This window comes from Corythoichthys intestinalis, chromosome 13 (genome assembly GCF_030265065.1).
Source record: "Corythoichthys intestinalis isolate RoL2023-P3 chromosome 13, ASM3026506v1, whole genome shotgun sequence".
NCBI lineage: Eukaryota > Metazoa > Chordata > Actinopteri > Syngnathiformes > Syngnathidae > Corythoichthys > Corythoichthys intestinalis.
The window spans coordinates 330,085-355,684 of record NC_080407.1 but is presented as its reverse complement, the minus strand read 5'-3'; the positions used below and the strand labels follow the sequence as shown (position 1 = coordinate 355,684).

The 25,600-nt window shown below is 47.5% G+C and overlaps 3 protein-coding genes across 7 annotated transcripts; all 3 read left to right on the top strand.

The window, feature by feature from the left end:
- Positions 1-946: 946 nt before the first annotated feature.
- Positions 947-4,286, top strand: LOC130928319 (ras-related protein Rap-1b-like). The gene is made up of 8 exons (XM_057854808.1): positions 947-962; positions 1,868-1,932; positions 2,016-2,084; positions 2,147-2,203; positions 2,270-2,410; positions 2,475-2,618; positions 2,695-2,790; positions 2,853-4,286. The coding sequence occupies exons 2-7, from the start codon at positions 1,876-1,878 to the stop codon at positions 2,779-2,781; spliced, it is 555 nt and encodes a 184-aa protein (XP_057710791.1). The 5' UTR covers positions 947-962; positions 1,868-1,875; the 3' UTR covers positions 2,782-2,790; positions 2,853-4,286.
- A 143-nt stretch (positions 4,287-4,429) lies between these two features.
- Positions 4,430-13,313, top strand: mdm1 (Mdm1 nuclear protein). Of its 4 annotated transcripts, none has more exons than XM_057854706.1 (13): positions 4,430-4,576; positions 4,795-4,888; positions 4,954-5,013; positions 5,081-5,220; positions 5,635-5,868; positions 5,938-6,041; positions 6,095-6,161; positions 9,695-9,876; positions 9,939-10,074; positions 12,190-12,255; positions 12,316-12,474; positions 12,804-12,863; positions 12,940-13,313. In XM_057854706.1, exons 1-13 carry the CDS (start codon positions 4,574-4,576, stop codon positions 13,036-13,038), a joined length of 1,404 nt encoding a protein of 467 aa, XP_057710689.1. In that variant the 5' UTR covers positions 4,430-4,573; the 3' UTR covers positions 13,039-13,313. The 4 variants fall into 4 exon arrangements, with proteins under 4 accessions (XP_057710689.1, XP_057710688.1, XP_057710691.1 ...); XM_057854705.1 differs by having other exon boundaries at positions 5,078-5,220; XM_057854708.1 differs by lacking the exons at positions 12,190-12,255; positions 12,316-12,474; positions 12,804-12,863; positions 12,940-13,313 and adding exons at positions 10,653-10,779; positions 10,840-10,902; positions 11,015-11,848 and having other exon boundaries at positions 5,078-5,220.
- Positions 13,314-17,636: 4,323 nt separating this feature from the next.
- Positions 17,637-19,197, top strand: LOC130928305 (interferon gamma-like). Of its 2 annotated transcripts, none has more exons than XM_057854788.1 (4): positions 17,637-17,832; positions 17,921-17,992; positions 18,291-18,518; positions 18,958-19,197. In XM_057854788.1, the coding sequence occupies exons 1-4, from the start codon at positions 17,701-17,703 to the stop codon at positions 19,099-19,101; spliced, it is 576 nt and encodes a 191-aa protein (XP_057710771.1). In that variant the 5' UTR covers positions 17,637-17,700; the 3' UTR covers positions 19,102-19,197. The 2 variants fall into 2 exon arrangements, with proteins under 2 accessions (XP_057710771.1, XP_057710770.1); XM_057854787.1 differs by having other exon boundaries at positions 18,128-18,518.
- The last annotated feature ends 6,403 nt before the right edge of the window (positions 19,198-25,600 follow it).

Here is a 25,600-nt window from a genome sequence, read left to right as displayed (position 1 = left end):
GGAAGGAGGGAGCAAAAACGTTGGATTATTCGCCGCAAACGGATTGGACATTTATCGTTGTCGGTGGCATGAGACTGGAGAATCATCAAAGCTGATTTTGTTCCGTGATTTAAAATCATGTCATTCCACAAAAACTAAAAATACATGCCAGGGAAAAATCTGTACACAGGTGATCAACGTTTTAGTCAAATGTTTTATTTTTTAACTAAACCTGAGTTTTTTTTAATTGTTATTACCTATATTGCCAAATGTATCATATTTGATACACCTAACATTTCATGATTTTGAGACTAGTTCAGAATTTTGACATTTTGAAAAAAAAAAAAAGATCAAGTCAACACATGCATCTGCAGGTTCTATGAAAAAAACAAACCGAATTTAGCAAGGGTTATAGATATCTGAGCGCTTATTACACATATTCATTTTGACTTTTCACAAATTTGAAAAAAAAAAAAGGTTTCATTAGGACCTTATTTTTCAAATTTTGGGATTCTCTGATAATTGCTTCATATTGCTGGCATTAAAGGGTTATGAGGAGTGTACAGGAAAGTCCAGATGTGAAAAGGACGGTAAAACCTGACTATACTCGCATTTGTGTTCAATTTCCCAATTATCGGTGGTGGTATCGGCAGCTTCCTGTGCGCGAAAAGGAAGTTGCTGTTCCGAGTGATTCCTTCCTGTTTGAGTGCATCTTGACGACACACTTGTGCTTTATTTTTTGTGGTTCAAGCTTGTCTAGAGAGTGAAAGATCCGATTTATGAAATGAGTCGATTGGTTTTCATCTCTGTATTGGATCAAAAATTGAAGACAATTCCGACGTTATCCTTTTCCGGACCGACACTTGTTTTGAAATTCCAAACCGGACGCCCACGCGTGACTTCCTTTCGTCCATTGACTTGTGCCGAGTAGGGAGCGGCTCGCGGTCGAGCGACAGGAGAGAGCAGCCGACGAGTGGATGACGGTGAGCCTTTCTGTCACTCTTTTCGCCGGAACGGATGACTTTTTCCACTTTTTGCGTCACGCACGCGAGACACGACGCACCGCGACACGCGGCCGATCCGGGTCTGGACTCCGGAGGGTCTGAGACCGCGAGGCGAACTGGGGCCGGTTTGCGGAAGCGAGTCACCGTTAGACAACCCGAGAGACGGACAAACGGACGAGGCGGTATGAAGGAAAGGCGGACAAAGGGACAGGCTGTCGCCCGGGTCTTGCTTTTACCGACATGGGGGGGGGCGCCTCTGCGGGGCCTAGAGCGAGATCTGGCCGCCCAGGCTGTGCTGTGACGGCCACGGAAACACCCCAACTTCCTTCGTGTTCCAACAACTACTGTGGTTGGCTAGTCTCTTTGTCGATCCGTCCGTCCGTCCGTCTTATATGTAGCCCTGTTTTGACGTCAACGCGTTGTCTATTTAGTATTGACAGACCCGACCCCACCTAGTGTACCGTGTGTGGCGTTCAGGGTCCCGCGAGATGACGACTGCCAGACACCTTTAACTCATTGGCCGCCACACACGGGGCGAGACGTCCGATCCATTTGAAGCGGGAGGGATGTCAGCGAATACTCGGGTTAAGTCATTCATTGGTCATCGAAAAAATCCACGCGGTTGGACGTCTATCGTCGTCAATGGCACCGAAAGAATAACCTCTCCGCATTTGTAGTTCGCGGACGGCTGCGCGTCAACATTCTGCGACGCGCCACAACTTGTTGACTACACGTCACGACGTCCACATCTACTTCCACGCGCACTCGTCACCACGGCAACCCTCGTCGACGTTACTGTGCGCGTGTTGTCACGTTGCGTCTTGTTTGGACGTGACTGGTATGCATACTCGCGCACACGGCTACTAGCGTCGTTTTGTTTTCAGACATCAAGATGCGTGAATACAAGCTGGTGGTTCTGGGATCCGGCGGCGTCGGAAAGTCTGCTCTGGTAAAAAAAAAAAAAAAAAATCATCAACGCAATCATCGGCAAACGTACTGTGACTCACTTGCCATCTGACATTCCGCTTTTAGACGGTCCAGTTCGTTCAGGGAATTTTTGTGGAAAAGTACGACCCCACGATAGAAGATTCCTACAGGAAGGTAAGACCCCAAAATGGATCGCCACCGGGCCGCAACATTATGATATTTGGGTGCGTCCGCAGCAAGTGGAGGTGGATTGCCAGCAGTGTATGTTGGAGATTTTGGACACGGCGGGCACGGTAAGAGTTCATTTTTCACTCGCGTCGCCGCGAAATCCCGCGAGTGAGACGCGCGCGTCTTTTCAGGAACAATTCACTGCCATGCGCGACCTCTACATGAAGAACGGTCAAGGCTTCGCCCTGGTTTACTCCATCACGGCTCAGTCCACTTTCAACGACCTTCAGGACCTCCGAGAGCAGATCCTGCGCGTCAAAGACACGGACGACGTACGGGCACCGGTGCCGGTTTTGGAACGGCCGCTTTGAAAAGCCGACCCCGTGTCACCCTCAGGTTCCCATGATCCTGGTGGGCAACAAGTGTGACCTGGAGGTGGAGCGCGTGGTGGCCAAGGAGTCCGGCGTGGGTCTGGCCCGCCAGTGGAACTCGTGCGCCTTCCTGGAAACGTCTGCCAAGAGCAAGATCAACGTCAACGAGGTGAGCGCGCGCGCGCGCGCGCGACAATGATGACGGCGCCGACCGTTTCACGACTTCCGCGACGTCCTCCCTGTAGATTTTCTACGACCTGGTAAGACAGATCAACAGGAAGAGTCCAGTGCCAGGCGGCGCACGCAAAAAGTCCACTTGCCAGCTCCTCTAATGACCGCAGGTACGACTCGCCAGCGTGCGCGCGGCTAACGCGTACAAACTTTGCCTGCGTTGTGTTTGCAGTCGCGTTCACCCGACCGACGTCGACCCGGCAACGAATCGGAGGACACCTTCCGACGATCCCGCCCCCCAGCTCCGTTCTCATCGTCTGTCCGGTCGGAACTTTGTCGCGATGACCGCCGCGCTTCTTCATCCTCCTCCGTTGCCTTGAAAACCAAACGCCAAAAGACTGATGATGATGATGGGATGCCAGGACGTTTCCCATCATGCTCTTTGCTTTTATTTGTTGATTTTATTTTATGTTTTTTTTTTTTTTCCCCCGGACCGACACGGTGTGCGGTCATACGATGTTTAGTGTTAAGTTCGTACAACTTTTTATTTGAACTATTTAACTCTTTCGGGGCCACTGACCGCGATAGACGTCAGATGAGCGAATCATTCTTTCGCTGCCGCCCTCCCACTGCAAATTGATCGGACGTCTATCGCCGTGACTGGCAGCCGATGAGTTATTTTTTGGGGTCGGAAGGGTGACCTCGCAGTAGTAGCGCCAGGTTTTTCTGTTAGCCAGTTGTATTCGTAGCACTCCGCTCTTTAGTTTCGACAAACGTTGTCTATGTTGCTCTGTACTTTGGCGTTATTATTTGTATGTAGCAGGTTAGCTCGCATGTAGAGTCCGGCAGCTCAACAGTTCACAAAATCCAATTCAAAATTCCACGCTTATGTTAGTAGCGTCGAAGGCCGGAGCTGCCGCCACCGCCCGTGGCCGGCATGCTGCCTTTGGACAGCAGACTCTCACTGATCCACTATTATATGTCTGTCTGTGTGTGTGTGTGTGTGTGTGTGTCCGGATTGTGTTATGGACATTCGGTATCTGCGAAACACATGTGAGAGGAAGACTAGGTGGGCACGTTGATGAGGATGAGAATTTGTGGCGAGATTATTTTGCTGCTTTCACTCTGGGCCTTGTGTGTCTTTTGCGTTGGACTCTGTGTCGACGAAAGACGAGATTGTGGAAGCCACTAAAAGCCTTTCAAGTCTTCACATTTCTGCGTTTGTGTGCAGGTTGTGGTCAGCTGGGTCAAGTGGTGTATTGTGTCAGGTTTTCGTGTACGTGTGTGAGTGTGTGCATGCGCGTGTACTGTTTGTGTATTTGCGAAAGGAGGATGTGCATTGGCGTGTGTTGGTGTATGAGGTTTTTGGTCATGTCGCATGCTAGCGTTTTTCTTCGCGGCCTCCAGGAGGCGCCCCCCTCCCTTTTTTTCCCCCCTCAGCATGCAAAGAGCAGCCGTGGTGTGGCCGCGACTTGGGTTCTCGCCGGCTACACGTCCCTCCCCTGGATGACGTCACGTACCGGCCAAACGCGCTTGGATTTGATTCGCTCTTAAAAGCACTTTTGATTCCGTTCCGGTTCTGCCCGTGTTGCTTGAGTGTACGTGTGTTTGGGAGGGGGCGGCGGGTCAGCCAAATGTAAAGTCTCAACTTCAGAAGCCTTAAATCAATAAAAGTGGTGCAATTTTCTAACAGCGAGATGTCATCACGACTCTTCCTAATGCATCTTTGCTAGTTTGTGAGCGAGCGTTAAGCGGTTTAAGAGCTGGCGGAACTGCGCATGTACCGTCTGCTGCCACGACAACGGCGTCTTGTGCGGGCGGCCTGCCCTGCGGCGTCACCTCTTGCCCTTTTTGCACTGCTTGCTTTCTTGTCCCCTCCATCGGGCCGGGCCTTCTACCGCAACAATTTGGTTGCCAAGGTGACGGAGACGCCACGTTGACGTCACGAAGATCATGGTAAAATGAACCGTGCCGTCTGGTATGAGCGTTAACTGCGAGGCGAATTAACTCACTCACTCACTCACTCTGGCGATGGCGAGTATTGATCCCATTTTGGACGGACTTGTCAGCTATAATGCGTGTATTGATGCGACGTCACGAATACGGCGTTATAGTCATTTGTCCGCAGCTGACCAGATGTTGACTGCGGTTTACATTTCCACGTCGTTCCTCAGAGCAAATACCAGCAATGTTACGGACGTTCTCGAAGCGTTTCTCCCCAGCGAGGCGTCTCTGTCGCGTCGGCCAGATGCCGCTCGCACCACAAAGGTATGCGCTGCGCAGATGATGGGAACTGCCTCCGTTGGCTTCATTTTCCGATTCTGTCCGATCAGGTCGTCCCGAGAAACGACCCGGTCCTCCCGCTCGGGCTCGCAGCGCAGCGCCCTCTGCAGGTTTCGCCCCACTTTGACACGATTAGCCGCTTGGATCACGTCTGGCGCTAACATGTGCCTTCAGCAGCAGCTCAAAAGGACAAAACTCTCGAGGGACAGAGACGCGAGCAAGCAGGACGGCAAGTTGGACGGGGGAACGCGCCTGAGCACCAAAAGCCGTCGAAATGCGACCTGGACGCGCGTTCGCCGTTACTGAAGGCGCAACAGGTGAGCTGCAGTACAAGGAATGACCGCTGGGTGACGCTGCACTACACTACATTGAAGTTCCAATGCATTTCTTTTCAAACTCCAATTGTCCACAAAATTCATATTGTTAAAAAAAAAAAAAACACACATTTTATTGAGCCATCAATTTATTAGCATTTTATTCATTCATTTAAATAATACTGAAATACAACAACTAGGAGCACTCTGTTAGTTGACTCAATGTTATTGAATTCATTGTTTTGTCTGCCACTGCATGACAGCGCTAGACGTCCAATGCATTTGAAGGGGGGTGGGGTGGGGGGGGGCGAATGAACGTTTGCGCTTCAAAATGAATGATAAACTCATTTCAAGGACAAAAGAGCCACGTGATGGGACCTCTGCATATAATGAACTGGTTGTATTTCTGTTTTCTAGATGCTCCAAGACGCCCACACGTCCCCGACGCACCCCGCCGCCACGGAATACAAGCCGCGCACGGTCTCCGTGAAAACGCAGACGAGCCCCGCCTCGGAGCCAGCGCCTCCTCGTCCCGTCGCCTTGGAAACGGAGTACCGCCACAGCTTCCAGGGCGTGGTCCCGCCTCGCGGGCCCCGCCTGCGGAAACATCTGGAACCTCACCCGAGGCTCCCGCTCTTCCACACGCGCACGGTACGCCTGCATGCGCGCGCCCTCACCGTTGGCTAAACATCGCCGACGTTATTGTTTTTGCTTTGTCAGAGGAGTCAGAAAGCCAGGGAGGAGTTGGAGAATATGCTCCACCCACGACACGATGACCCCGCCCACCACAGAGCGGCCGCCTCACTTTCGCAGCGAAGACGCAGGTGCACTCACGTGCGTTTGGTCAAGTGTCTTGTTCCTAATGTGTTTGTGACAGGAAGCTGACGGAATACCAAGCCAACTTTTCAACGCCGCGACGCGTCGGCGCCGACGAGACACCCCAGGTGAGTTGCGGTCACGTGATCTTGGAGTTAAAGAGCTCAGCCGAGCTGACGTGACTTGATGAGTCTGCGTACAAAGAAACGGCGCCGCACAAAATGTGAAACCGCAGTGCTTGATTAACACTAGAACTACCAAGGGTGGATCAGTTGATACAAATCTCTTGTAACCAGAGAAGGATCATCTGACCCTAATCAGCATATCTTTTGTGAGCATTGAGGTCGTCATGACTCATTCACACTCACAAAACCACAGGGTTGAATTGCTCCAATTAGCATCTTGAGTCTTTGTGAGGGAGGGCTGCCTTGGCTTTGTTGGACAGCGGACCGCTCAGGCAGGCAATCGGGCGGACAACCTTTTTACATATTCCAAAAGCTGCAGTTTGCCTACAGTACAAGGGACGGACGGTGTAATAAAAAACAAAAACAAGTTTTTATGTGGTGACATATGACACTTCACCCTTTTCCTGGGGCTAGGAGGATGTTGCCGAAGCAATTTGTCCTTCTGCGCCTTCTTTGCGCCCACATGAGAGAGTCAATTCCTTTGAAAGACCCACCAAGAAGTTGAAGGGAATAGTTACCTTTCTCGCACACACCATCTAAGTGTTTGCATTACTCTAACACACTTAATATAATCAACCAGGGAATAGTACCGTTTCTCAGATGTACTGTAGGATTCTTTGCACTACTCTAACACACCTAAAATAGATAGCACACCATAGTTTAATGAAAAGAAGCAGAATAGATACACAATACCATCCTTTCACAGAAGCCCAACGTGTGCGTCACGAGCAAGATTGAAGAATCAACCCTTGCAATCAGTTCTCCCGGCCACTCCGAGGACAACAAGTAGCGTCTCGCCCAGCCCGGATAACAAGTTGATAGCGGGCGCTTGGGACGTCAAGACCGGCGTCGGTCGTTGTGCCAACCACGTCCCAGCCACGAAGGAGGACGCGCGAACCTAATCGGCCACAGAGGGATGGTCCCAAAACAACACCCAGCCACACCCTCGGCCCGGCCCACTCCACTGCAGCCTTCGAAAAGACTGGACACTGAGATAACAAACGATTCGCTGCTCGGAAACTTTTCTACGTAGTCTTGTTTTGGATCCAGCGTTGTTCCTCCGTCATCTGTTTTTGCCTTCTTTTTTGACCATTGTCGACGAATAAATTGTCAACCTGTTTTCGGCGAGCCTTCTTCAAACTTTTGGAACATGGAGTCAGTACAAGGGGTTAACACAAGAGGTGAACGTGCGGAATATCGGCCCTCCTGGCTGACTCGTGGAAGCGGTAAGCAGCGAAGCACCATTTCTGTTTGGCTGTCGCCGTTTCCGTGCGGCTTGGCCGGGGAGGCGAATTCCTTCAAAGTCCACCAGTCTCTCTCATATTCAAGATGCTAATTGCAGCTATCCAGAGTGAACCCCCCCTTTACACCTAGGCAGGAGTGTGTAGGGGGGGTGGCCTGCTTGATTGCTTCTTTGAGTGGTCTATTGTTTGACAAAGCACAGTAGTCAGTTTGATATTGGGGTCATTTGATGCCTTTCTGGTATTTCTTTATTGCCAAAACCCCCCAGGACTTCTAGTGTTAAGTGGAACCCGACCACTGGCGCGCAAAAAAAGCTCCGTTTTAATTTCTAGAGCAGTCTTTGAGCTCATTGGCTGCCATTGATGACGCTAGACGTCCAAACCGTTTGGACTGGCGGTGAAAGAGACTACTCCCCTTGTCATTGGCAGCCAACGAGTAACTATTTCTTATTTCCGCTGCCGGGCTTCAAACGGATGTGACGTCTGTCGCCATCAATGGCGGCCGATGAGTTCACAACTACACTGCTGGCCAAAAGTATTGACACCCTGCAATTCTGTCAGATAATGCTCAATTTTTCCCAGAAAAAGATTGATTGCAATTACAAATGCTTTGGCAGTAATACCTTCATTTATTTAGCACAGAATAGAATGACCACAAAAAAATGAAACCATAATCATTTTACACAAAACAAAAGTATTGGCACCCTCAGCCTAATACTTGCTAGCACAACCTTTAGACAAAATAACTGCGAACAAGCGCTTCCAGTATCCATCAATGAGTTTCTTAAAAGGCTAGACCATTCTTCTTTGGCCAACTGCTCCAGGTATCTTAGATTTGAAGGGTGCCATCTTCAGATCTCTACACAGGATTCAGGTCTGGACTCATTGCTGGCCACTTGAGAAGTTTCTAGTACTTTCTCTCAAACCATTTTCTAGTGTGTTTTGGGTCATTGACCATGACCTCTGAGGGAGACCCACACTGGGCCCTACATCATGCTGCGAAATTTGTTGGTAGTCTTCAGACTTCAAATTGCCATGGTCAAGCAGTCCAGTGCCAGAGGCAGCAACACAACCCCAAAACATCGGGGAACCATGTTTGACAGTGGGGACCGTGTTCTTTTTTTTTAAGGCCTCTGTTTTTTCCCCCCTGTAAACTCTATGTTGATGCCTTTTCCTAAAAACCTCTACTTTTGTTGTACCTTCGGACCGCGGGACGGCTTGAACTTGTTTGGATGTTAGTCGAGGTTCTTTATCACCATCCGCACAATCTTTTGTTGAAATCTGTAGTCAGTTTTTCAAGGGAGGTTAGCCACAGTCCCGTTGGCTTTACACTTATTGATGACACTGCGCACGGTAGACACAGGAACATTCAGGTCTTTGGAGATAGACTTGTAGCCTTGAGATTGCCCATCGTTTCTCAAGTCCTCAGACAATTCTTTGGTCTCCGTGCTCAATGTGGTACACACGAGGACACTGGACAAAGGTTGAGTCAACTTTAATCCATTTTAACTGGCTGCAAGTGTGGTTTAGTTATTACCATCGCCTGCTATGTGCCACAGGTAAATAACAGGTACTGTTACTTACACGAATTAGAGAAGTGTCACAGAATTTTGCAATGGGTGCCAATACTTTTGTCCGGCCCATTTTTGGAGCATTGTGTAAAACGATAATGATTTCATTTTTTATTTTCATTCTCTTTTGTGTCTATTCATTGCAGACAAAATCAATGAATGTTACTACTAAAGCATTTGGAATTGCCATCACTTTCTGGGAGAAATTGAGCGTTATCTGACAAAATTGCAGGGGTGCCAATACATTTGTATAATTGAGAGATCACATTTTGGCTCGCAATATTAAAACATTTGCTATATTACAAATGTGGCCATACATTAATAAAAAAAAAATTAAAAAAACCATAATAGCATAGAATACATGCGGCGTAATATTTGTGGATTTACTTGGTTCCGTTGCCTTTAAGAGAGACAAACTGTTTTCACACAACATAGAGATCAAGCCGTTTGATGAATCTATCGAAAGTCTTTCGCCGTGTTAAGAGAATGTCGACTTCCTGTTGCGGGGAGGCTTCGGGCCCCGCATCGGGGTCACGGAGGTCACGCTCTGTTTTTTACCAGAACTCTTTTTGAAGCGTCAAAAATGCCGTCTCACTTCTCAGAACCGCTTCTTCATTGGGGTCACATCCGGCGTAAAATGTGCGAGTAAATGTCTCGCGTGCAGGTGGCGCTGTTGAGGGAGAAGGCCTCCTGGTACCGGCGCCGGGACTGGGGTACCAACTTCTGCCCGAATTACCTGAGCCAGCTCAGGTCGCCGTTCAACGTCCTGTGGGAGCCCGGCTCTGACGGCGGCTCTCGCTCGGACCCCCGCGACCCGCCTCGCGTGGAGGCTCTGGACTTGGCCGGGTGAGCTCCGGAGCGGCGGGTCGGTCCCGTGCACGCCGTCTTACGTCGACTTCCGTCCGCAGGTGCTCCGCTTTCTCCTCCGGACCGGAAAGCCCGCCGAGAGCCGGTCGCGAGATGGCTGCGAGCCGAGAACAAGAGGAGAATCCGCCGGGTGATGCCGATCCGGCGGGCCGGTCCGGTCCGGAGGAAGCTTCTCAGGTGAAAAAGGACAAATTTTGCCGTGGGACCTACCTCACCTCTTTGTCCGTCGTTGACGGGAATCCATTTTAAATCCCCAGTTGAAATGGATCAGACAATTAGTGTTTCTGATCTCAATTGCCCTCTTTTACTAACTACCGCAACCAGGGCCGGCCCAGGCCATTTGGTGGCCCTAAGCAAAACAATGCCAAGGGGCCCATATTTTTGGCCAACCATTTCGTCACAGTGTACTGTGAAACCCATACATGCAATCCAATCCATACGTCCATATTAATCATATTTTCTTGCACTGCATACTTCAAACTTCTCACCCCAAATGACATGTAATGACAAGAAAATGGACGTTTGCATGGTTAGACGGCATTATTCACGACGCTCCATTAACAACGTATAAAATGAGGTTACCAGATTGGAGGCCCCCTAGTGGTCAGGGGCCCTAAGCAGCTGCATCGTCTGCGTATAGGCTGGGCCGGCCTTGACCGCAACACATTGTCAGTGACCTGAGCTAGCGGTCAATGAGTTAAGCTCATAACATTGAGGTTCGCTGACAAGTTGACGGTGTACGTGTGTGCGCGCAGAGGCGCAGCGTCGGCGTAAGCGCGTCGCCTCGGAGCCTCGACTCCCCCCGCCGTCGACCGCGCTCCGCTCCGTCCCAGACGCACGTCATCCGAGGACAAATGAGACACGCCGAATTCCAACACAACGGTGAGTCGCGTCGATCGGTCGCTTTGTATATCAACGATTGTCTCCGTGACGTTTTCTTAGGCGAGCTGGGTCTGAGGTTCAGGTCGCAACAATGTCTCGAATGCCGCCTCTGGACGGACGAAGGTGAGCATATTTTTTGATCCTCTGTGAAGAACGAACGGCATTACCGGCAAACGCGGCCATTTAGAACGTCGGGTTTTAAAGCCGTTAACGCCGTCCGTTCTCACCATTCCAGGCGACCGTCTGGCCTTCGTGTCGGAGCGCTCGCTGGCGTCGTGCTCGGAGGCGGCGGACGTGCTGGAGCGCGCTCGCTCCAGGGGCCGGCAATTCTGGGGGACGAGCTGAGGAGTCGTCACGGCAAAAACAAACGTTCTTTCTGATTGTTTGTTGACTCGATTATCACGTGAAGTCATTGGCCGCGGTTTGGACCGGACCTCTACGGCAGCGGATGAGCGAAACGGCCGCTCGATGACATCGCGGCCCGTCGACAAATATTGGCTTGTTCTCGACCGCTCGTGACGTTAACTTCCCGTCCGGTGACCAGATGAAATAAAAGTCCGGCGGAAGTTGCGTTGATTTAGTTTGTTTGTCGTCGTCGTCACCGAGTCAAATTTAGCCATTAATAAAGTCATGAATTGAGGGTGACGTTTGTCAATAAGCATACTAAGCAAACATTGACGTGGCTGAGAGTGCACACCTAAGGTAGAATAGTTTGTGATTTTTCATTTTCTAGTATTTGTCAATTGCTGCTTTGGAAACAAAAAAAAAATTCTTGAAATGTGTTCAGTCAGTTTGTGTTTTGTCATTTTGTAAAATGGGACAAAATGCAAAAACGGAAAGGATTCATGTCTTTAACCCTTCCGCGAACGAGTTCATTTGGTCGCTTTTGTTCATAACCTCGCACCGGAAAGTCACCTCAGCAGTCCACATTATTAATTGGATGTGTCGTCATACTTTGACTGACGCTTCATTTCCTCAGGGTGACTGTAAACGCACCAACGCTGACCTGCGTGTGTATCTGGGGTTTTTTGCTTGTCCTATTTTCTGGCGGGGTGGGGGGGGCGGTTGCTCGACAGCTATAAGATGCGTCGCGTCCGCGTCGTCCTCATCTTTTTTTGCCTCCGCTTCATCGACTCCATCTCGAGCGTCATCATGAAAGTCACGGGCGCCGCCTTTTGCCGTCTCGCCGCCTTGGCGCTGCTCCTGATCGGCAGCGTCCGGCGAGGGGAGGCCAGGGCGGTCAGCCAGGTTTTGGGGAATCCGGACACGTACCAGGCCGCACGGGCTGTGGCGCAAGACGTAAGTATCGATACCATTTAGGGCAAATGCGTCATGCCAAAATGGACTCCGATGCCATTTATGGATCGTGGAGCCGCACTTAGCCAACTGACTTTGCTATCTCTTCTACAGGCGCGGAGGTTGGAGACGGAAGAAGACACCAAGGTCAAATTGATTCCTCGCATCGACGAGGATTGGGTAAAGGACAAAGCCGAGGCCTCGCGTGACTTTGCGTGACTTGACGTGACTTTGCCTTAGCTCTCGGACCCCATGCAGCGATGCTGCCTGCGCGCCACCATCCTGGACTCCTATCTGAAGATCTTCAATCCCCTGAAGGACTGGCACCACTCTGCCAGAATGTTGCAGCTGTACGTGGATCTGGCCAGACTCAGCCAGGACCTTAAGAAAGCCCAGTGTGTGAGTACCTTACCTAATGCCTACTTTCTATTCTATTATGAAGTCGGGGCAAAACAATCCTTTTCCTTTTTGGCTCCCGTGTGGCCTTAGCCGATGCTACGGCAGTACCTACTTTGTTTTTCAACTTCTTTTACGACGGCCACCTCGTGTCGGTCGACCGGCGGTCGTAAATGAAATCTCGATACCGATGACGCCATTACAGCCGCGCATCGGTGTCGCGCTAAACCAAATATTTATGTGGGAAATCCCGCCAATCGCGGTACTCTGCCGTTTGGCTGTCGAACGTTGGCGGTGACATCTTGTGTGTGTGTGCGCGCTGCTCCCCGCAGAACGTGACGGATGACCAAAGAGAACGCCACGTCCAGCGGTTCCACGAGACGCTCAACCAGGTCAACTTTCCGGGCTTTGCTTTTGAAATGAGCCAAAAAGCAAACACTGTATACGATTGTTGTTGCTCTTTTGTAGATGACGCAAGAGCATCGTTTCATCAAGGCCTTGAGCGAAGTGGACCTTCTCTTCATGGACCTGCAAGACCACTGCGTGCCCGAGAGCGCCGACCGCTGATCCGCACCTGCAGCAGTCTCTTTATTTATTGTCTTATTTATTTCTGGACATACTATTTATATGGCTGTTACCATGGAGACCAGTGTTTTACAGTATTGAGTCAACAAATAAACTTGTTCACCTCATCAAGAGAGACTACTGTCGCTTGTGGCACAATAGATATCGATAGTCGTCAACTTTGTGTGTGTGTGTTTCTTCCCTGTGGACTCTGAAACAGCTGGGCTGATTTGGACCAAATTTTACACGGTTGTACTTGATGTTTCTGTGAATGTTCTTGGATGGGTTTGATTTGTGCCACAATACTGTACAGTATACACAGTGATGGTAAAGCGATTGCGCACGAACACCGTTATGGTGTCCTTTTTTTGTATTTTTCCTACAATACAGCTACATCTCTTAGGAAAATATCTTTTATCTGCCATACGGTTGTATTACGTTTACATTACACGAACCTGGAAATGCCGGGCCATACTGATCGTCATACGTAAAGCTAGATGTGCGAGTCCATGAGCAAAGGCGTCATCGTTGCGGTTTGTGACGTGTTGCCGTTGGACTTGCGAGCGATCGGCCGGCGAGTATCGACGGGGCGGAAGCCGAGCTTTGGCGAAAAAAGTCCTTATGCTACGGATGCAATTCGTTGCCGGAATCGATGATGCTAATTTAAATAGAAAGCAAATAAAGCTGATGCTGAATGTGATAGGCCTACTAATCACACGGACGTGAGTGCAAAACGAAAAGATGGGGCGCCGGGCGCTGAAGGCCATCGTCCCGTCCGTCTTCATCTTCCTCTTGAAGGTCTTCACCGAAGCGACTTTTATCCCCGTCCGGAAAGTCTTGTCCTCATCCTTTTCATTTCCATACAATTCAGACCAACAAGACCACATACGAGAAACACCTCCCTCTGCTGGCCGTCAACTGCTATCATACGGACTGATTTTGACTTGACAAATTCACATTTTTAGACCGCTCCCAAGGAGGTCTCAAGAATTTTTTTCTACAATTGCTACTCCTCTGTTATTTGCGGACAGATCCCAATGTATTTTGGCACGCATATTCTCCACATCGTTCCTGGGAGCCCCTTTTTTTTGTCTCAGGGCCGGCTGATTAATCACATGAGTGAATGTTGGGCTTGTTGTTGCCTGAAAATTCCGCGTTAGGCAGTGGAGGACATGCGCGCTCTTCATTTGTGCTTTTCATCATGTCATGTTTAAGAAGGGAGCAGGGCGGTCATAGTTGATTTAGAATTTTTTTTTTCATTTTGATGTTGTACTGAAATATTGAGACCTAATTTTAGTTCAGTCATAAGGTTTAGATGAAGGGTTGTCACCATTAAAAAATGTCATTTCAACTCTTAATTTGTAGCCAATAAGTTTATCAAATTGAAATTGAGCCGTCACTTCCCTTCATTCTGCGAATCCATCCAAAGGAAATAGTTGAACGTCTTTCCACTTTCTGCCGTCATTTCGCGATGGTTGCGTTGAAAAGCATAAATCCCCCACGCGCGGCTGCCTCTACCACAAACGGAAACACACTGTGAACTTTTTGAAACGCGGCCGCAAAATATTCTGCACTCTTACAGTACGTGCGATCAAACCAACCCGAATGACATCCCTAAAACTGAAGCGGTTTGAATGAACATTAGACATTTGGAGAATAAAAGTGACGAGCAAAGAAATAGCGGAAACAGAAAAAATGATTCATCGAGTCTTTAGGAAGGTTCTGTGGAAACCGAGTTGGTGTCACGGGTACCGAAAGTAGTTCAGGTGCCAGCACGGTGGCCTCTTTAGCCCACTTAGCTTAGCATTTAGCCGCTACACACTAACAATCCTCAATCAATCGTGCAGCGTCCAGTTGAGTTCATCACTAATTGACATCCAGCCCATTTGAAAGGAAACCCTCTCGCTTGAAATGGACTGGCCACCGAGCGCTGTCGGTGGCGGCCAATGAGTCAAATGTGTGCAAGCGCTCAACAAGTCGGCACGAAGGCCCCCCCGCCCCCAGGTGAACGGGGAATCCGTCCAATTTTCGGGACCGCAAAAAACTCAACATCCCGGACCCGTGTTTCTGCGAAAAACCACCGCTTTTGACCGTGGAGGTAAGGGGAAACGCCATCAAGGGAGGCCTGACGCGCACGGACGCGCGCACACGCCAGGGTTTCTGAGCAACGACAATTTCAGAGGAAGATTTGGGTACTTGCTGCCGAGCGGCCACAGACCACAAAGGCGACGCGTATAAAAGATGCGAGCGGCGCTCGATGAGCTGACCTGAAAAGCTCTCGCCGTCTCTCGTCTTCTCGTCACTCTTCTCGCCTCGCCGTCATGTCTCGTTGGTTGAGCCGCCTGTGCCTTCTGGTGCTGCTGGGAGTTCTGGCGTCACGGGCCCGTCACGTGGGCACGCCTCTCGGAGTCAAGGAAATCTTGGAGGACATCTCCAAATACGTGGTGAGCTCAGGGCGTCCCGTAGGGATCGTGCTCGGAAGCGCTCCGCTTTTGCATGCGTCTTTCTTAGCCCGTCAAACGTTTGTCGCGTGCTTTGAGTCCCGTTTGCGCTGTCTTTCAGCATGCGGACGCTTTCCGCATTTGACAGTAGGAGTTGAGCACGTTTGTTTCTGCGTTTTTCCTATTGTGTCTTTTCCGTACGCGTGTTGACGCGTCGTTGCGTTTCAGGATCTGAAGAGCGGGAACGTGAGCGCTCATCCTCCCTTCATCGACGTCATCCGGAGCATCGAAGCCTGTCAGGTAAGAAAGGAAAACACCGGAGCGGTCCGGAACCGTGCCGCCCGCCGCTGACAACTTTGCGCCCCGTACTCCGTAGAACCGGGAGGAAGCGGAGCTGGTGGCGGCCACCTTGCGCGTGTACGTGAGCGTCTTCGAAAGCTTTCTACGCCAGTTCGCGCCGCGCAACTCGACGGGTGACGGTCAGCGGCTCAGGGACCTGGTGGTCCAGCTGAAAACCAAGACGGAGAAAATGACGGAAAACTTGGCGCGGCGCCACTGCCCCGCCACGCGGGACGTCCGCCGACAGCTCGACAAACTCCAGGTCGAGTTCAAAATCAAACAGCAGTACAAAAAGACATTTTAAGAGGAGCTTTAAAACAACAAACGCACATAAATCGCAAGGAAGAGCGCAATTTGTACATTTAAATAGATGGGAATCAGCCAAAGGCCTCTGCAGCCCTTGGCAGAGTGACGAATGAAAAAAAAGGAACAAAAGTCAAACTAAATGGACAGCTAACATTGGGAAATGAAAACAAAGGTCACGAGATCATGATTTGAAATGTCTGTTTCCAGTTAACACTGCACAGTAAGACATTTCATGGTTAACACATCGCCTGCCACTGACGGCGGTGATGAACTACTGACGTGGGACGGTGAATGTAAACAAAGGTTAACATTACCAATGTTTTTTTGTGCTTGCGCAGGTGGACGAGCAGCTGGTGCAGAAACGCGCCATGTCTCAGTTCCTGGAGGTGTACAACGTGGCCGCCCACATCGCCTCCCGCGCTTCGGTCTAGCCCACCGGCGCCTCGGCGTGAAGTCTTTCATTTCCCAGCCTTTAATTTATTCCTCTATTTAAATCCCCCCTCCATGTGTATTTATTCTCACTCGCAGCACCGCTGCCATCACATTTTATTTATTTTTGTCATTTGAATAAAAGCACACGAGAAACGTCTACGTTTGGTCACTGACGTTTTCCTGTGAGTCAGCAATGACGTCGCACGCTCAAAACCGTGACGAGCTTCTTCTTGCCACTCGGGACTTTTTCACACTTCGTACCGCTCTGTGTACTTTGTCCATTTTTAGTTTTGGTTTATTTAAATTGACAACGAATGCCAAGATCAGGGTATACCTGACCCCCTCCGACCAAAAAAAAAATGAAAAAAATTCCACCGACACAGTCGAACAATTGGTTTTTCAAGGTTCCGCCGTGAACGTCAGTTGGCGTCCGGTCCATTTGGAATGAAAGGTCGCCACTCCCGGTCCAAATGGACTGGACCTCTATCGCAATCAATCCAATAAGCAAATATATGAAATAAACCCGTTTAAAATGTAAGCAGGTTGTAGATGCGCTTCCCGAGTCATTTGTAAAGTGGAAATGTAATGAATACAACGCATTACCAAATACATAGTCTTACACCATCAATGAGCTACGCACACGCTAAGCTAAGGTTGCTAATTTTCTTGTACGGTGACATACCCTGCGAAGAAATCCAGCATATGCTTTTCCTGCGCAAGCTAAACTGGTCCCCAAAACTCCAACAAATTCAATAAAACCTTGCTGGACTTGTTGGCCTACTGGTCTTGCACTTTTTAGATTAGTCTTAGCCTGTCCACAAAGAACTACATTCACCTGAAACGCTTCTAAATTTTGCTTTGGTTTCATCTTCGTATGCGGTTGTGGGTGGGTGGGAGTTTTTTTTCTTTCTTATTGTGTTTGTGGGAGACCCCTCAACTTGTCCTTCTGTGAACTTTGCTGATTTAAAGGAAATGGTTCAACCACATTTTCACACTTAAATCATGAAAATGCACGCGCGTGTGCGCCCGTCATCTTTTAAATGCGAGACGTCGCCGGCGCTTCACATCAGCATCGCGACCGAGACAAGTCGAGCGGAGGCCCGGATCGGGCGCGACGCCCACGCGAACACCCGTCGGATCATTGAAGATGGCTGCCGCGGCGAGGGCCGTGCTGGGACTGAGCTTGTGCTTGTGCTTGTGCCTGTGCCTCTGCCTATGTCAGGTCCAGAAAGCGCCTTTGATGATGAACAGAGCCATTCAGAATCTACTGCAGATTTACGTGAGTACTCGCACGGACGCGGATGAATCGGACTGACTTTTGGAATCATTTTGCCCTTCGTATGCGTGTGTTGATGTCATGTTCGCAGAAGATTCCGCCCAAAGAACGTTTTAACGGCCAGCCCGTCTTCTCCAGGGAACTTTTGGCCACCAAGATGGAGGTAAAATCATTTCTTTAGCTTGGCGCTTTTCAGGCTGGCGTCATCTGAAAGATAGTCGACGTCAATGTCACGGTGTATTGGCGCTGACTATTCTCGCTGTTTTTCTTGACCTTCGCATCCGCATCTGTTTTTCAGAATAGCACTTTTAACTCACTGGCCGCCGTTGACCGCGATAGCCGTCCATTCGGATCGGACGTCTCTTTGTCAACGGCGCCGAAACTTGATCGTTTCACGTTTCCTTCCTTCTTCGTTTGTTTGTTGTTGTTTTTTTTGCCTAAGTGCCAACTTGTCATTTCAGGCCAAAGACGTGCTGATGTCGGCGGTTCTGCGGACGTACGAAGAACTGCTGGCGCACATGATCCGTATGTCGCCCGCCCCGACCGCCGGCGGAAGCGTCGCCGAGGGCGAAGCGGATCCGAGCGCCGACCTGAGCTACCTACTGAAGCGTGTGCAGGATCTGAGGAAGTACCGGTACCAGGAGCCAGACCGACTTCTAGAAGGCCTTCGCAAGATCCAACAAGTTCAGGTAGAGTGCCGTCGTCAAGAAATGCCTGGAACACCAAATGGCAGAATTTCTCATTCAAACCAAAATCTAGTCAGTCATATTTAGAATGTCTGTCATTCATGAAATGATTCAGATCAATGATGACACTGGGCAACTATACAACAAAAGGTTGTTTTGGGTACTGAATCCAAAACGAATCGATTTTTTTCTACATTCAGACAAGCAGGCATCACCTTGATAAACACATCATAGTGTTAAATTGACATCGCTTCTTTCATATATTTTTTTTGTCTTTTACAAATATATATCATGTATTGGAGATCCACTAATTGCAGTCCCCCCAAGAAGTTTCAGTCAATTTAACTGGAAAAACAAAAATGGTCTTCATCGGTTGTCTTGATTATTCTTTAAAAAAGAATAAAATGTTTGAGAGTCTTTTAACCCTCTTCTCACCCTGCAGTTGGACAACCTGGTGGTCCAGAGCAAAGCATTGTGGGAGCTCCCTTCGCTCTACAGTGACGCCAGCTCACTGGCCGATAGCGCCCGCGCGGGAAGGCTTCGGCGAAGACGGGCGAACGTGAAAGCTCGCCGGGCTAGGACTTGATTTTTTTCCATAGCTCCCATATTTATTGTGCTATTTAAAGCTTATTTATCAGTTATTTATTCATTGTTGCAGAATAAAGAGATTCATATTGGGTTGCGGTCGGCTGGCTGGCGTGTCTTTATTGCAAGTTCCGCAAAACGAAAGTGAGCCCTAGGCGGGGGAAACACACAGACTTCTCGGAAGAAGGATGAAAAAAAGTTGCCACTTCCTGCATGTTTAACAGAAGAAACCTCGCAGGAAGTGACATCACAGCACACACAAACTGCGAATGAATCCGAGCCATTGACGTTTTGGACCGGCTCCGGACGGATCGGACGTCAATGACGGCTAATGAGTTCAACTCCGTTTTAAACCAAACAGACAAACTAAAACCCATCAGCGTGGGTGTCCGCCACAAGCGACGAGATGGCTTCGACTTAAAAGCTTTTCCGCTTTGCGTTTCGGTGTGAGTCAGCAGAGAGCGCCGGCGCCGACGGCAGGAAAAAAAAGCTCATTTAAGACTTGGTTTAAAATGTAGCAGGAGCGGAAACGTGGGCGGTCGTGTTTCCGTCGTGACAAGAAATCGACATGCACGAGCGGGAAATCTGGCACAATGGCGCCGCGCGGCAAAGTAAAAGAGGCTGAAGACGGCGCCCAGGGGAACTTTGCGACCTTCGACGTGATAAGATCCTTTGCCGGGTGTGTCGTGTTACAAACAAGGCTCGGTATTCATCTCGACTCAAAGTAGCACTCGTTTTAACACCGTGTGTTGTCACATTTGTGTTCTTTTTGTCGGCTGGTGTTTTTATGTACTCGACTGGCTTTTGAGTGTCATATATTGTGTTTGGTCCTTTTGTGGGGCATCTTGTTCGATTTGTTTTCTGTTTCTTATTGCATATTCCGGTCCAGTTCTCTCGAGGCTGCGGGACAGCCCATTGCTGCCGGGAAAACAAATCAGCAGTTGCCAACTCATTTATTCATCGATTAGTTGTTGCAGCCTTTCACAGTACTGTGCCACATTTTCAAAAACATTCTTAATCAAGAACTGTATAACATGAACAGTACAAAAAATATGTGCACCGAGTCAGCCAAGAGTACACAGCCTTAAAACATTTGCTCCTTTTCCTTTTTTGAAATCCTTTAAACTAGTGTTGCACCGATACCATTTTTTGGGTCCGATACCGATACAGATACCTGGCTGTGCAGTATCGGCCGATACCATTCCGATACCACTCTGTTTGGAAAAAAAAAATACACACCTATATATATATATACACACACACATATATAGACCCTACCCACCGACGTCACAAAATCACGTGCTCGCTGTATGGTTCCGCCCACTTGTCCGTCATTTTGTGTCTGTATTATCAATGGTCTCAATTGATCGAGCAATTTATAATGCATTTCACGGAAGACCCGGTGCTTTCGGATGCCGTAAACTCACTTGATGCGTTGCATAAAAGGCGTTATGTGGAAAAGCTTCAGTTTATCCATTCGCCAGACCCATATTTGATGCCTAAATCGATGTTTTTTCGACCCGCTGTCTCCGCCGTATTTGCCTGACATCTGCTAGCTACCCTGAACTGTACAACTATCTTGTCCACACAAAATCAGCCTATTCTCACGAAAGTTTGAAAAACTTTAAGAGCTTGGAGGCTTATATATACTTCGTTGCTGGTTGGGTGAAACAGGTCCTCGTCCACGAAAATTCGGCAGGAATCTACCTTGTGCTTGGAAAGGTGAATTACCAAATTTTCAATTCAAAATATTTTGTTATTGCTCACATCCACTGTCAAGTCTAATGTATTTCATGTCGTTTGTCAATGGAGTTAGGGCTTTTAATGTTTATATGGTTCAGCGATAGCACTCTCACTACATACATACGTGTATGTTGTCGGCGATTAGCCTAGCAATGATCTTAATTGTGGTTGTCAGCCCAAAACCCTCTAAATATATATTAAATGCATCTTACCAGATATAAAATGACTACTACATAATCGTTTGGAGCCCAGTTTTCTCGTCGAATTGCAGCAGCCCATCTCGCTCTCTTCTCTCCGGGTCTCTCGGAATCCGGTAGAACTTCAAGTCTCTCCGTCTATCTTCTCTGTTATTGCAACCGACCGCCACACACGCCTTCACCATTTTGATTATTAATGTTAACGAGCAGAAAAACACGTCGTAAATAGGAGGAATGTACGTAGCCGTAACAGGGAAACATGATGTGTTGACGGACAATTGGGCGGCACCAGTCAGGAGGAAGGAGTTGTGACGTCACGTGGGTAGGGTCTATATACATATATATGTGTGCGTGTGTGTGTGTGCGTATAACGATACAGTTAAGTCACGGTTCGGTACGATTTTCGATACAATTCAATACATTTAATGCTCTGAAACAGAAAATACAACTGTTATTATTATTATTAGTTTTTTTTGTTTTTGTTTTTTGCTAACAGGCAAAAATATCAGTGCCATCATATAAACAAGCATTTTAGTGCATAATATTTATGTGCTTACTTCTTACTGATCTGAAGAAAAAATTTGGATATAAGTGCTGAGAACAATTTTTGTTGTTTGTAAAGTGTGTCACACTGTATTGCTGCAGCTCTCTTAGCAGCTATATTTAAACATCCTATTTGTGGTCCGAGTCCATCTGTTAACATGTACTGAATTAACAGTATTTGCAGCATTATCTATAGTTACTGGTATGGGTTGATTTGGCCTGCTTAACTTCCATTCAGTCATGGCGGTTTCTATTTAATCAATGTAGTCTATGGACTACGCGTCGCTCCGGGCTCACGCAGCTAATGGCATGGGATCTATTTGATGATATCTAGTGTGTGCGCGAGAGAGTTGGCATGGGATCTAACATAGGACATCTAGATTGCTATTTCATGATATCTAGTGTGCGCGCTGCGCCGCTTGAGTGTTTTCTGGCCACAGAAGTCACTTCTGCTCATTACTGCACAACACCAGCATATTACAATCGACTTTCACAAACATGACGAGTTTGAAGTACGGCGCTCTTAATTTGCCACTCATTGTTCATCATGAAACCATGAGTTTGCTGAGTCTCCCACGGTCTTAACCTTTCTGATCCCATCGGCGCTACAACATCAAGCGTTAGCTTACGAATGCTAATCGTTTGTGAATACCATATTAATGAGCAGCGTAATATCGCGGAGGTGCGTTGTAGTGTACATCCGAAATATTGAAGACGAAGGTGTAAATTTCGTGTAGTAATTTTGAGACAAAGACACACGGATGTAATGGTTTGGGAAGTTAGCTCACGTGGGGAGGACAGTATATTTGCGTTCAAATGATGCCAGTAGATGGTATCGGCGCCCTAAATGTTGGTACTCGTTGATACCGATACCACCAATTAGGGCCGGATCGGCGCCCCCTGCCGATACTGGTATCGGTGCAACTTTACTTTAAACAGTGTATCACAAAAGGGAGTACACCCCTCGCACTTCTGCATATATTTATCTTTTCATGGGACAACACTGACAAAATGACACTTTGACACAATGAAAAGTAGTCTGTGTGTAGCTTAAATAATTTATTTTCCCCTCAAAATAACTCAAAATATAGCTATTAATAACTAAAGCCCTGGCAACACAAGTGAGGCAACCCCTTAGAAACTGCGTGCATCCCTAAACGTCCAAATTGAGTACTGCTTGTCATTTCCCCTCCAAAATGTCATGTGACTCGTAACAGGAGTGCTGTCAGCACTGGTGCAGAGATTGAAGACGTCAGCCTGTTAGTGCTCAGACCAGACATCAAATCGGTGTGCATGGCTGTCACCCCAGGAGGAAGCCTCTTCTGAAGACGGTACACAGGAAAGCCCGCAAACATTTTGCTGAAGACATGTCCACAAAGCACAAGGATTACTGGAACCACGTCCTGCGGTCTGATGAGACGAAGGTTCATTTGTTTGCTTCCGATGGTCTCGTGCATGTGTGGCGGCGAACGGGTGAGGAGTACAAAGATAAGTGTGTCATGCTTACAGTCAAGCATGGTGGTGGGAATGACCCCTCCCCCACCGCTTCAATCCCTGCAGCAATGCTGACAGCACTCCTGTAACAAGTCACGTGACATTTTAGAGGGAAAATGAATAGAAGTACTGAATTTGGACATTTAAGGATGTGCATTTTTTCATAGGGGTGTACTCAATTTTGTTGCCAGGGGTCCAGATATTAATGGCTATATTTTGAGGGGGAAATAAATGAACTCTATTATATAAGCTGCACAAAGACTACTTTTCATTGTGTCAAAGTGTCATTTTGTCAGTGTTGTCCCATGAAAAGATAAATATCTGCAGAAATGCGAGGGGTGTACTCACTTTTTTGATACACTGTAACTGCCCATGTCCCATTATGTATATATATATATATATAAAAAGAGTAGAAAGTAAGACATCTGTCAAAATGATACTAAGACTTGCTCGATGAGGTGTTTGCTTAAATGGACTAACCCTTGCATTATTAAAAAAAAACTGTGTGTAACATTTTCAAAAGCTTAACATTGGTATAACGGGAGCACGTCGTTACGCCCAAAAAATGACACATGAAATTACTGTAATAAATGCTGAGCTAAAAAAATAATATATACTGTATATTGTATCTTTAAAAAATGTTTTTCTCCCATAAATATTCTTTGCCTTAAAGTGATAAGAAACAACCTGACAAACACAATACAAAAATACTTGATCTTAGCCCTACCCCAATCTGATAAAGCACACAATTAAATAAACTTAGGTTGTGAGCTCTTCAACACACACACACACACACACACATACTTTATTACTTCATACTTCATTCATAGGGACTTTCTCACAGATGGTGTCAGCGCTTCATACATTGTTGTGAGGTCATGAAAAGCGCAACGCCATTTTGTCCATTGTTCGATGACATCGGCTGGCTTTTGAACCAGCATTTTATGCGGATAATCTCCTTTGCGCTGACTTCTGTAGGGAGCCGTCCAAAATTTCCATCGGTTCTTCTTTGTCGACACGATTCAAGTCCGATCTCCAGGTTTCAAACACCACACACTCATGTTCAGGCATCTCATTGAGGACATGCTACCCATCATCACACTTCCAAGCGTAGCTCGTTCTGATATGACGGGCGCTATTATTACGGGAAGCTATTTCTCCCTTGCCCGTCCAAAAGATATTATTCAGACCAACACTTTGACACTGGAAAGGAACTTGAAATGAAGTTCCTGTTGTGCACCGATTGTCTTTCTGAATTTTGGGGACATTTTTACAATCTCTCAAAACTCATCCCTCGTGGTAACCCACAGGGCCGGAGTGGGACTCATTTTCGGCCCTGGAATTTCATGCCTCAGACCGGCCCACTCATTTAAAATAATGTCATTATGCATACACGTGTTAAGTTCAGTGTTCTCTAAAGCCGTGTACTGTAATTCTGTGTATATAAAATATGTATAATATGTAATATAAATGTGTATGCAGATGTAAACTATGCAGGTCAATTGCATCTAACATTTATCTATCACTTTCAAATGTGTAGTTTGATTGCAATCTAACTTTTGATAAATAAATGAGCCACTATTATCATTTGGGCATAAAATGTGACCATATTAGAATTGAAGCTTGCTTGTTCACACTATTACAACGCCTCACCTGTTTTTTCAACACTGACAGCATCAATGGCAGCAATCCCATCCTCACCACTTCCCCCTATGTCTGCCACTGACATTAAATCTCATATTAAAGAAATAGTAAATTTTGAACATAACAACAATGCATTCTGATCAATTCAAGTCAGCTTTATGGCACTTTAAAAATGCCACGTAATTGATTATATTAATTCTAATTTTCACTTACTGAACAACATGGCAATCCTACCTTCCAGCTCTGCACCTGTGGTGTGTTCATTATGGCTAATGCTTGCTGCTACATATCCCTTGTGAGGTGCTACAAGAAGCCAAATTTTCCACAATTACATATTGTCGTATCACACGGTGCAAGTTGCATTTTTTTCGCCATCTGGCCTTACCACTTTCGTTGTAATCCTATGTAGTTTGAGGCAGCGAGGTCGTTGCATGAAAAAAATTAGCTATTTTTGCGCATTTTGCCGATTCTTTCACGAGTGCTTTTCTCTTTTTAATTCTTATTTTTTCAGCACCACCCTTGCTCTTTTTATCCATCCGAGCACCATGATAGCAGCTAATTTGGCTCAATACAGACTACAATTAGGGGGCGGAGCTGCATGCTGTATTTTTCGTCTGCACACGTGAGGATGCGTCTGGAAAAAAAATATATATATATATACTGTATATATTTTTATTTTGTATTTTTTAAGACGGCCCACATGGACAGCGGTAACAGAATGTAAGTTATACTCACTGACACTGTCATAAATAAATACCAAACCAAAAATTATAACAGTGTAAATTTTTTTTTTTTTTTTTTTTTTTTTTTTTTTTAATAAAACCCGGACCGGCCCATCTGGCCGGTCCGGGTTTTATCGTCCAGAAGCTCCCGATTAGT

Bases quoted from the DNA above. Each gene is read 5' to 3' on its own strand.
- LOC130928319 (XM_057854808.1), top strand. From the start codon at position 1,876: ATGCGTGAATACAAGCTGGTGGTTCTGGGATCCGGCGGCGTCGGAAAG. The intron at 1,933-2,015 runs GTAAAAAAAAAA...TTCCGCTTTTAG, and splicing joins GCGTCGGAAAGTCTGCTCTG to ACGGTCCAGTTCGTTCAGGG. The intron at 2,411-2,474 runs GTACGGGCACCG...TGTCACCCTCAG, and splicing joins GCGTCAAAGACACGGACGAC to GTTCCCATGATCCTGGTGGG.
- LOC130928305 (XM_057854787.1), top strand. From the start codon at position 17,701: ATGGCTGCCGCGGCGAGGGCCGTGCTGGGACTGAGCTTGTGCTTGTGC. The intron at 17,833-17,920 runs GTGAGTACTCGC...TCATGTTCGCAG, and splicing joins AGAATCTACTGCAGATTTAC to AAGATTCCGCCCAAAGAACG. The intron at 18,519-18,957 runs GTAGAGTGCCGT...CTCACCCTGCAG, and splicing joins GCAAGATCCAACAAGTTCAG to TTGGACAACCTGGTGGTCCA.
- mdm1 (XM_057854705.1), top strand. The intron at 12,256-12,315 runs GTAAAGGACAAA...ACTTTGCCTTAG, and splicing joins CTCGCATCGACGAGGATTGG to CTCTCGGACCCCATGCAGCG. The intron at 12,864-12,939 runs GTCAACTTTCCG...GCTCTTTTGTAG, and splicing joins TCCACGAGACGCTCAACCAG to ATGACGCAAGAGCATCGTTT.